Here is a 9888-nt window from a genome sequence, read left to right on the forward strand (position 1 = left end):
AGAATTTAAAATCAGATAAAATGGATGCAGTTCCGCGGGGAGTTAACGATTACCTCGGCGACGGCGGAGGGACCGTGATGGCTCCGGGGGCAATTGAGGACGGTGGCCAGCGCCTCTTTTCTTTTCTTTTTTCTCAAGTGGCGGAGTATAATTTAATAAATAAAAGTTCTAGCGATAAATAAATACAGATATTAAAGGGGTGGGAAATTGAATATGGCATAAGTTGGTAGAGAGTCAGAAAGTGAGAGGCAGCTCGCGAGCGGCGGAAGCGGAGGCTAATTGTAAGATTGAAGACGGCGGTGATGACTCTCGCTCAATTCTCCATGGTTTCTGCTTCTCTTTCCCTCCTTTTCTTACATTTTTATGTTTCTCATCCGCATATTACTCTTACTTGCTCCTTTTTGCCGCTTTCTTTCTTCTCTTTCCGTCAATATCTAGTTATTTGGGGGAGGGGGCTACGCTCAGCAAGATATGTTGAAATTAATTGGAATTTCTTTTACGTTTCAAAACACGATCCAAACGATTTGTTATATTTCAGAAAACAACCTTTTTTTGGTCGATTATAGTCAACCTACGCTGTTAATAATACTAGCTCCGGAATTGTTATGATCCTGCAAGCTGCATTAGCAACAGCTGGGGCATAAATTCTATCCTCGTGATTTGGGGCTTCCCAACTCACATAATTCTGTTAGACTTTCTTCCTTGCTCTAGCTTTCATTAGAATTGATGAATTGTTCTTTCTCTTCAGCTGGCTAGTAGTGAACCAATAAACAATAAATTTTAAAGAGACTGTGCTAGTCGAATTGTTTGGAAATTTATGACAGATTGGTGTAAGTAATTTGTCACTATACTCTGTGAACGTTTGTACTGCTTTGGAATTCACCGAGAACAAAAAAAATTGGTCATTTATTATTCACTTCTATTTGTGTGTCAACTGTCAAACTGCCAATACAAATACTGCACCTTATACTGAGACTTCTATGTTTTGACTCACCTTATAAAGATATCCTTTACTCAACAGAATTCATTTTTATTCATGGACTTGATGATTTCTTCAGCTATTTCTCCAATGTTCTTCTCATTTTTGTGCATGTGCACTGAAATTTAATATCCTTTTGGATTGGTGCTCAACTTTCACTTGTACTGTGCAGGTTGAAGAGTTGGCTTCTCTTGTTAAAGACAATTATCCTTGCAAGCATCTAATTTTGTCAGTGGAAGATCTGTTAGTCAATTATCTTCAGGATGATACAAGGTGATTGTTGTGGGTAGCTAACAGATGCTATGATACTATAAAGGCTGTTCTTAGTATTTGTGGCCCAATAGATACTTATAACAATATTCTAGAGTGGAAAAGGATGCATGGATTTTGTGCGTTATCCTTTTTAATTGGGCTCTGTCTTTGAATTTTATATTTCCAATATCCCTGGTTTTTCTCCACCTCCTGAAGCAAATTCCCAACCATATATGGCATTCCTTGAGTATTATTTCTCATTCTAGCTTTGTATCCCAACCAAGTATCTCATGAGCACCGCATTCTCCACAAGCACTGTAATAATCTCGCAATCGTCACTTCAATGTTTCCCCAACAATTATGATAAAATGCTCACAAGTGTATTCAAACTATTTTTTGTTCATGTAGTGCAATTTGGTTTTTTACATCACAGAAATAATGTTTACTGATTCCATTACTTAATGTCTGAATGAAATTTTAAGCTCCATTCAGAAAATTAAAGGTAAAGAAAATGTTACATGTGCAGTTTAGATGGAGTGCTCGAGCTGGAACCTATGAATTCATATAACCGCCTGCTTGTCCACCGTCTTGCAGAAATATTTGGGTATTTATGTTCATGCAATTTTTACTGACTCATTCTACTGCATTTCTTATCTGGACCTTGAGAAAAATGAGTGTTTTGGCTCACTAAATATGACATGTAGCAATCATGTTACCTAGATTTTTTCATCACTCTGTTGGAGAAGGAGAAGACAGGCACTTAGTGTTGGAGAGAAGCCCAGAGACATCAATGTAGGTTAAGTTTATGGCTTCATATTTTAGCATTTGGTTAGATTGATTCTGAATTTTTCCATTTGGAATTATGTGCATTTTAGATCCATGTCAGGCTAAGTACAATTAGATTTTCAGCAGGTGGCCCTTGTTTGATGAAGAGGAAAATGTATGGTATCCAAGCTTTATGCTTTTTGTGCTGCAAACCTCATAAGTTATTCAGTTCATATTCAACCGAGGCTAAAATAGATTCTCTTTTTATTTCTTTCTCTGCCCTATTTTGGTAGGATTAAATTATTCAGTTCATATTTAACCACGACTAAAGTTAAGAAACAAATTTACCAAGTCCAATTCCTTAACCCTTAAAAATTATTCTTTTTGTGACTAATCTCAAGCGGATCAGAAAGTTTTCTGAAAGAGGAAATAATGCGATAAATTACTTTATCAAAATTTCTGCTCATGATGGTCTAACAAGTGGTCGCACTTCAGAATATATTGCATGCAGTTGTTACATCATGATTTTTAATGTGGTTGTTATGATATGGTTTAAAAAGGTGTAATGGAAATTGTCTTCCCATGTGTTTTAATTTATAATCTAGAATTTGCATTACACCTGCTGGTATTATGTAATTTGATGATATGACAATTACAGTCCAGGCATCCTTGTGAGTGATTTGTTGTTGCAGTATGGTGAAATGCAGACACCAATGTGTTATGATGTATTGAGGCGTAAGGAAGTTTTGCCAGGTAAATTATTGCATTCTGACAGGGAATGTTGACTAATTGCTTCATCGTGTTGCTTCGGATTTTACTTTCTTCTACAGAATAACCGTTTTCTTAGTATAATCTAAACTCTTGATTAGATTTGAAGTGAAAGGACGTGTGCAAGTGACTAAAATATATAGAAATTTATGGTTACATACTTACATTTGAACAAGCTATCAACACAATTATTGGTTTATGGTGTTGCTTCAGTTTCTTGCTATTTCAAATTTATTTCTCTTGGAAAGCATATTCACAGGCTTTAGAAAATGAAAGAAAAAAGTAAACTTCCAGAATGTGATGGCATAATTGAACTCAACTGTGAGTCTGTGACTTTACTAATCCTTATGGTTATGGAGAAGAGTTATATAACTTCACTTAATGATTCAGAAGCTGAGTGGTTTTGAAATACATGACTTGCTTTTTCCTGAAAGGATTAAGTAGCATTTTTAAGGTTTTAGGACGAAAATAAACTATGTATAAGTATTTATGGGGTGGGTGTTTGATAAAGTTAGACTTGATTATCCTTGTCAAATAGGGAAAATATATAGACTGAATGTAGTGATATGAATAGAAGCAAATTAACGTTTTCCAAAGAAGATATGTAGAAGGTTGACGTGGAACAGATGAATAGAGTCCACAAAGAAGAAAAATGGCTTCTGTTTGAACTTTGGAAATTCGAAGTTCTTTACTTTGTGTGATTCATGAGTATTGTTTCAGAAAGTTTGTCTTTCTTCTTCCTCATATTCTATGTGGGTAGGAATTAGGAAACAAATAATTGTACAAGATCGAGATATCACTTGAAGTTGTTAGTTATTTTTCCAATTGTGATGTTATCATGTTAGCAGTGCATTATCCGGTTTGCTTAAATGGACTTGAAGTTGGAATAGGAATATTTTTCTGGTTTTCCCAGGCCAGAAGGTTGATCCTGTGTGCGGACCTTCTCTGGATGAGAGAGAAACAGCTTATTTTGCTGCAAGACAGAGAATATTTTCAGAAGATGCATGTGATAGTAACCTGATAAAGGAGAGACCAAAAAAAGATCTTGTGGTTGATCGCCGTATGATAACTCGTGCCCTTGGCCAAGCAGAGCATGAGCTCACTAAGGAATCTGAAGAATTGGTGGTTGAGGATGTAAAGATCAAGCACACTGATAAGAGCAACATCATGTCTAGCAACAACATAAAAACAAATCCCCTCTCTGGGAAACACCCAAGGGCATGTACGATCTCAAAAATCAACAAATCCAGTGAATTAAAAGTGATGGATGGTTCAAGCAAAGAACCCCAGCAAAAGAACAACTCAAAAGACGGGGAATCCTTGGAAGAGCTGAAGAGTAACTCACCAGACAACCATTTAAGACAGGAGCATATGGGAGCTGCAAGGAGGTTGTTTGCTAATGCCTTAAGAATGCAACGAAGGGATGTCAATCTATCAAACAAGGAAACTGGTTGCTGACCTCAGGTAATTCCACAACAAGAAACCGATGTTCTTCAAACATTTTGTGCACGTAAAATTGACATATTCTGTTTTGTCGCATATCAGTAGTATGAAGCACTAGAAAATTAGTTGCTGGAAGATTTGACAGGGCATTTGATGGCAAACCGGCTTGAGAGCAGCTTCAAGATCCTTGGTCATGGAAAAAGCAACGCAGCCAGCGAAAGAAAAATGGTTGTTTGGTGGTATTGTATCACAGACTACGTTACTGCATGTTTAAGAGTTACTATTTGGGTAGGTTTCTTCTATCTTAACTGATGGAATCAGCATGGGACTTTGTTGTACAGAATAACATGGAATTGCTCTTTAATTTGTTTTTCCTGAATATAGATCGCAGTATCATGATCTTAAATCAAAGGCACTCGAGTAAATGCTTCTTTTTATCAGGTTACATATTGAAGTTTCTCAACCAATATTATATCAAGACAAGAAAGAATGAAAAAACGAGTTCTACTCTGCTTGCTACTCTAAACTTGAAATACAGTACTATCAGATGCAGCACTATTCAGAAACACTCTGCCTCATTGTCTAATGTAGAGGACGACTCCATTTTGGCCAAGGCAGCTTTTAACTTATCCCTCACCATTGCTGCATTTTCTTTCTTCCACTTCCTGCCTTCACTTGAACCTGGAAACACCACACCACATATTATCAGCAAAATAAATCAATCCATATAGTAATTTCCAAGTTCAAATACAGAAAACAGAAGTTCATAAAAATGTATACTATTATGTAGTCATCTTTATATCCAAATAACTCTTTATATACAGTTGATGGTAAAATATTGACTCAAAAATACCAAAAGATGTCCTATATGGGTATATAACATCTCTGTTTGTTAGGTGATGTGAATTCATAAAACATCCCCCTTTATTCCTTAATGCCCTATTTGTGCACTTAAATCTAGATCTAGAAGTTCCTAACACTATATTTAGACTTCTAGCATGACACGAGTATACTGTTATTCCTCAAAACCTGTTCAAATGAAAGAGCAAAGGAACATATCCACACAAAATACTCCCACAGCTCAGACGTATCAGATGCAATAATCACAAGAAGCTAGTTATCAAGAATTTACCTTCATAGCTCTTACAGTCTAAGCTTCCATTGGGCGGCTCTTCCTGAAGTTAGAAATAATAGAATTAATAAGCATTATTGAATAGGTTCAAACAATAGAAGCAATTTTTAGTCAGAAGGATATCATAATTACCAAAATAGACTTAAAAGTTCATGTCATACACATGAAACATTGAATATAACACCTCGATGCTAAGAGGATAGCTTTAAAAAGAGATTCTTTATATCAGCTAAGTTAGCACATAAATCATTGTTTTGGCATTAACAGCATATACAGAAAACAAAATAGGAGAAAAGGTCAGTGGCAAATGAAACAAAAATACCTAACATTATCTCACATTGGTGTAAAGAGAGAACTAAAACCACTATACATAAATCTAATGGGCCCCTATGGATTTCTATAAAAGGTAAACCTCAGTTCCATATTATAATGTGCACAAATGTCTCTTGCTAATATGGAAAACCAGATGTTAAAGAATTAATATTAAGAACTGCACAAATAATAACAAAAGAAAACATGTTTTTCATGAGCCTAGTGCCATCCCATTTACACACCAAAACTAGTTCCCTGCACAAAAAAAAAAAACAGAGGTAATAGATACTTACTGGTTTGCATATTGAGAAAGACGATCGCCCAACCAGGTTTTTTGGAGCTACAGTTGAGCATGAACCGACCGCTTGAGTATTATGTGCCTCCACTTTCTGCAGCCATTCATCCTTGAATTACAGATTTGCCACTCATATGAGAAGAAATGATATGTCAAATTAGAATCACGTGTTACCTTCTCATTCAGGAAGGTTACCTTATTGCTAAGACTGGCTGCATTAGATCTATCCTGCACTCTCTGCTTGTGTGACAATTCACGGTGATGTAATGATTTCATCATAATGCCAGTGCAACTTGTTTGGTTTAGCTCACTTTTTCTGTCATCCAGTGAGCAAGCTCCCCAAGTGTATCTAACATATTTCCTCAACTATGTGAAGACAAAAAAGTCTAAACTTAGTTTGAGAAAAAGAATACTAACTTGAACTTAGCTAAAACACTCGGAACCGACCACATAATTTTTTTTTTGCTTTGAGTTACTTGCAAAAGAACTAGTCAACTTTAACCAATTTTGTTGTTTTTAATTTTTAGCAATGTCAATAGTGAACTTTCAAATCTTGCAATATAATGTACATCTGGCAAATAAAACTACATTAAACCCAACTCTATTTGAGTTTGGCATTTGTAACATGAAAAATGGCATCACACTAACTCATTCAGATTAGTTCAATTCAGTTTCATTTATCCAAATTTAGGGAATGTGCAATCAGTTGCAACAAATAGAATGTTTTCCATTGATATCGTTATTAACTTGGCAATTAACCCTTCATATTTTCCTAATGCTTTTATAGGAGTTAGAAAGCTCACCTTTTCCCAACGATCTTGGGCTTTTCCCCGATTCCTAATGTTCTTCATTATAGTATCCTCGTACCGGAGCCGTTGGATTCTGTATTCACACTGTAAATGAGACAGAAAAAGAAAAAAAGAAGAAAGCTATATGAGGAAAGCAAACAAATTAACCTTCAAATTCAAACTCTCAAGTTGTTGAGATTGTAGAACTAGAAAGCCTAAAAAGAAAAAAAAAATAGAAGTACTAAAGCAGCAAATATAGGGTAAGTGTAACATACTTGGACCACTGCAGATTTGGACAAAGAAAGTGATAGTCAAATTATTGATGGAAGAGAGAATTCGTCAAATCGGAGAAGCAATAACCAGAGAATTATCTGATAGAAATCCTAAAACCAATCGGGGATAGGAAGAAGGGCCCGCGAGACTTATATACTAGTTTCAGTTTTATTTTAACACCGATGTGAGACAGTTATATATGTTATATTTTTAGTTTCAATTGCCAACACCCCTCAAACCTTTCAAGGTGAACCTTGGAGGGGTGGGATTCACCTTAGAGGAGTTGGACTTTTTTTCTAATCGATTGGACAATCGGCCTAATTTTTTTCGATCGGTTGGACCACTTGGCCCAAATTTTTAAGTCCAGATATACTGCTGGGTCAGTCATTTTTTCGATTTCGGCCCAAATATACTGCTGGGTCAGTTAAATTTGACCCACAGTCGGCGACTCGCTCTGATACCATGATAGAATTGAGAATTGAGATAAATTCTAGTGTATTATTCACATTGCACGTTACATTGTTAATATAGACCTAGGAAGAACTATACAAGGTAAGGTGTATAATATCTCCCTAATTTGTGTGATTGATTTCCTCATTAATTTCACATAATCTCCTCTGTGCAGGATATTCCGAAGATCTTCCAACATTATCTCTCTCTTTCTTTAAAGATGGTGGCTAGTTACTGCAATCCAATTGCTTTAGTTTAACCCACACTTATAATCACAGATAGATATTGAAACCTAACGTGCTTATACCTTATATCTCACGAACCATACCTCCTGCAAGTTAAAAAGTGGAAGCTACAAACACAAAGAAGTACCTAACAGTGTAGACTCCAATGAAATTAAGTGTAAGACGAGAACATATGATGAAACCACTCACCGGGTCCTAAAATATTTTAATTGTCAACCTCAACAATATACGAAGATAGGAAATTGACAACCAACGTAGTGTTGATGAGTCCATCTCTAGAGTTCTGGAGCGATGCTTGAAGCTGACTTACCTCACTAAAAGATGAACCAGGAAGAAAATCATGAAATAGAGGCTGGATGAGCTTTAAGTCGTGCAAATTGCGGTAAAGTCTAGGAAATAAATTAAATTTGAGAATGTTTGGCACAGCCCCTCTATATGTAACCGGTTTGTCATCAAAGTCGGTGGCATTCTTCACAATTCCACTGACAAAACTCAAATGCTTCTTCCTCTCATTTTTCTTTGCAGTGAGGTTAAACTGAAAGCCACCGGCAGTGGCCGGATTGTTGGGAAGATCAACAAAATGCCACGAGATATAGGCGAAGTCCCTGATAAGGCGACAGTTACTGCAGCGAATGGATATGGTAGGGCCTGAGCTGGTGTTGAGACAAGAGTAGTTTGCAAAGGTGGAAAGGCGAAAAGATCTCTGATCAATGAAGAAAGGATTCCCCGTTACAACAGTCTCCAAACCGCGCAATTGAGCACAGCTCATACTCGGAATAGTAGTAATGTTGAATTCCAAATCGTTCAAAAAAGACTCCAACTCAGGCGCATTGGCAGCTCTGACACTATGCACCTCAACACTTCGCTTTGATATCGTTTGATAGAGCAACCTAAAGCCTAAATTCGGTGATTAATTGTGCTATAAATTGATTGTCGAATTCAAGTAAAAGGCAAAAAAAAGAGCAGAACTCACGCGGCAAACAAACCGATGAAGAGAATCCAGCTAGCAATGGTAAAGGAGCCTCCAAGCTCGGTCTTGCGCTTGACGACGGGTTGGTGATCGTGCAGCCAGTGGCGGGTGGCAAAAGCGACGTCGAGGCGGCTTATCCACCAGCGGATCTTGAAGGCGGCGGAGCGGCCGTCGGAGCCGAGGGGGAAAAGGCGGAGGAGGAGGCAGAAGGCGAGCCAGCAGAGGAGCATGACGAGCGTGGCTTCGAGAAATACGGCCTGCGATTGCGTGAACTTCTTAATAGAGTCGAAGGATAATATGGCAGCGGGGAAGGTGAAGGCAGAGCCGTAGCTGACGCCGCTGCTAAGCTGGAGAAACGGTGGCTCCGCGGCGAAGAGTGCGCAGGCGTTGGAGGTGCGATTGAAGAGGTAGCCGGGGTTGCAGGAGCAGAGAGTGGCGTTGTACAGCAAGGAATTGGAAGGGCACGCCATTGCATATTCCAGCTGCCAACAATTGAATGGAGCTATCAGAACTACATCACATCAGCTACCAAGCGCACATGAAAGCTACCATGCAGGCTCTCACACACAAGCATCTCTCCATGCAAGACAACGAAGATTTAGTAGTTTTGTCTGTTAGTTAGTTGAGCCAGCTGGAGTTAGTTACTTTTTTGGTTATGTAGTTAGTTAGCAAAACACCAAGTATATAAGGTGTGTTGTACGCTTTCTTCATTCATTCAATAAGATACAAATATTTTCTCCAAATAATGTTCTCTCTTCTCTGCTCCTTTCTCTCTTTCTCTGCTTCTCCATGTTCATGGAGTTGAGTTTCACAATTCTATTATGGTATCAGTGACAAAAACTTCCGCATTCATCTCCTAAACTCTCTCACTTTTATCCTTCAATCAATCCTCCTCTCCTTCTTTCTTCCCAATGGCGAATCGAAATCGTGCTCCTCTCCTACCCGCAGAAGACTCTACCAGTCCATACTTCCTCCATCCGAGTGATAATCCAGGAATTATGCTCGTTCCTCAACAATTAACTGGATCTAACTATGCTACATGAAGCAGATCCTTCACCACTGCTCTCCTTGCCAAAAACAAGCTTGTCTTTGTTGATGTATCCATTCTTCGCCCTGCTCGCGATGATTTACTCTTCCAACCGTGGATCCGCTGCAATAACATGGTCATCTCCTGGCTCCGCAACTCAGTATCTCCGCAAATCTGCTCAAGCATCAT

At 37.9% G+C, this 9888-nt stretch overlaps 3 protein-coding genes across 10 annotated transcripts; 1 reads left to right on the top strand and 2 right to left on the bottom strand.

Annotated features, from left to right (window-relative positions):
- The first annotated feature begins 194 nt into the window (after nucleotides 1-194).
- Nucleotides 195-4618, top strand: LOC121763444. Of its 4 annotated transcripts, none has more exons than XM_042159463.1 (7): nucleotides 195-326; nucleotides 1152-1252; nucleotides 1758-1835; nucleotides 1952-2023; nucleotides 2655-2749; nucleotides 3678-4228; nucleotides 4310-4618. In XM_042159463.1, exons 1-6 carry the CDS (start codon nucleotides 303-305, stop codon nucleotides 4220-4222), a joined length of 915 nt encoding a protein of 304 aa, XP_042015397.1. In that variant the 5' UTR covers nucleotides 195-302; the 3' UTR covers nucleotides 4223-4228; nucleotides 4310-4618. The 4 variants fall into 4 exon arrangements, with proteins under 4 accessions (XP_042015397.1, XP_042015398.1, XP_042015399.1 ...); XM_042159464.1 differs by having other exon boundaries at nucleotides 4313-4618; XM_042159466.1 differs by having other exon boundaries at nucleotides 300-326; nucleotides 1763-1835.
- A 148-nt stretch (nucleotides 4619-4766) lies between these two features.
- LOC121763447 lies at nucleotides 4767-7073 on the bottom strand. 5 transcript variants are annotated; one of them, XM_042159472.1, is made up of 6 exons: nucleotides 7010-7073; nucleotides 6750-6839; nucleotides 6142-6312; nucleotides 5945-6040; nucleotides 5340-5382; nucleotides 4767-4888 (listed from the first exon to the last, which is right to left on the bottom strand). In XM_042159472.1, exons 2-6 carry the CDS (start codon nucleotides 6795-6797, stop codon nucleotides 4767-4769), a joined length of 480 nt encoding a protein of 159 aa, XP_042015406.1. In that variant the 5' UTR covers nucleotides 6798-6839; nucleotides 7010-7073. The 5 variants fall into 5 exon arrangements, with proteins under 5 accessions (XP_042015406.1, XP_042015405.1, XP_042015401.1 ...); XM_042159471.1 differs by having other exon boundaries at nucleotides 5945-6055; XM_042159467.1 differs by having other exon boundaries at nucleotides 6121-6312.
- An 834-nt stretch (nucleotides 7074-7907) lies between these two features.
- LOC121763449 lies at nucleotides 7908-9142 on the bottom strand. Its single transcript, XM_042159474.1, has 2 exons — nucleotides 8676-9142; nucleotides 7908-8592 (listed from the first exon to the last, which is right to left on the bottom strand). Exons 1-2 carry the CDS (start codon nucleotides 9140-9142, stop codon nucleotides 7908-7910), a joined length of 1152 nt encoding a protein of 383 aa, XP_042015408.1.
- Nucleotides 9143-9888: the final 746 nt, after the last annotated feature.

This window comes from Salvia splendens, chromosome 14 (genome assembly GCF_004379255.2).
Source record: "Salvia splendens isolate huo1 chromosome 14, SspV2, whole genome shotgun sequence".
Taxonomy (NCBI): Eukaryota; Viridiplantae; Streptophyta; class Magnoliopsida; order Lamiales; family Lamiaceae; genus Salvia; species Salvia splendens.

What these genes read in the sequence shown, in the direction of transcription:
- LOC121763444 (XM_042159463.1), top strand. Translation starts at nt 303, where the DNA reads ATGACTCTCGCTCAATTCTCCATG. An exon ending in TATCTTCAGGATGATACAAG is followed by an intron (nt 1,253 to 1,757) that starts GTGATTGTTGTG and finishes TTACATGTGCAG; the next exon opens with TTTAGATGGAGTGCTCGAGC. An exon ending in CGTCTTGCAGAAATATTTGG is followed by an intron (nt 1,836 to 1,951) that starts GTATTTATGTTC and finishes CATGTTACCTAG; the next exon opens with ATTTTTTCATCACTCTGTTG.
- LOC121763447 (XM_042159467.1), bottom strand. Translation starts at nt 6,797, where the DNA reads ATGAAGAACATTAGGAATCGGGGAAAAGCCCAAGATCGTTGGGAAAAG. An exon ending in TAACCTTCCTGAATGAGAAG is followed by an intron (nt 6,041 to 6,120) that starts GTAACACGTGAT and finishes GAATGGCTGCAG; the next exon opens with AAAGTGGAGGCACATAATAC. An exon ending in CTTTCTCAATATGCAAACCA is followed by an intron (nt 5,383 to 5,944) that starts GTAAGTATCTAT and finishes TTCTAACTTCAG; the next exon opens with GAAGAGCCGCCCAATGGAAG.
- LOC121763449 (XM_042159474.1), bottom strand. Translation starts at nt 9,142, where the DNA reads ATGGCGTGCCCTTCCAATTCCTTGCTGTACAACGCCACTCTCTGCTCC. An exon ending in TTCATCGGTTTGTTTGCCGC is followed by an intron (nt 8,593 to 8,675) that starts GTGAGTTCTGCT and finishes TTTAGGCTTTAG; the next exon opens with GTTGCTCTATCAAACGATAT.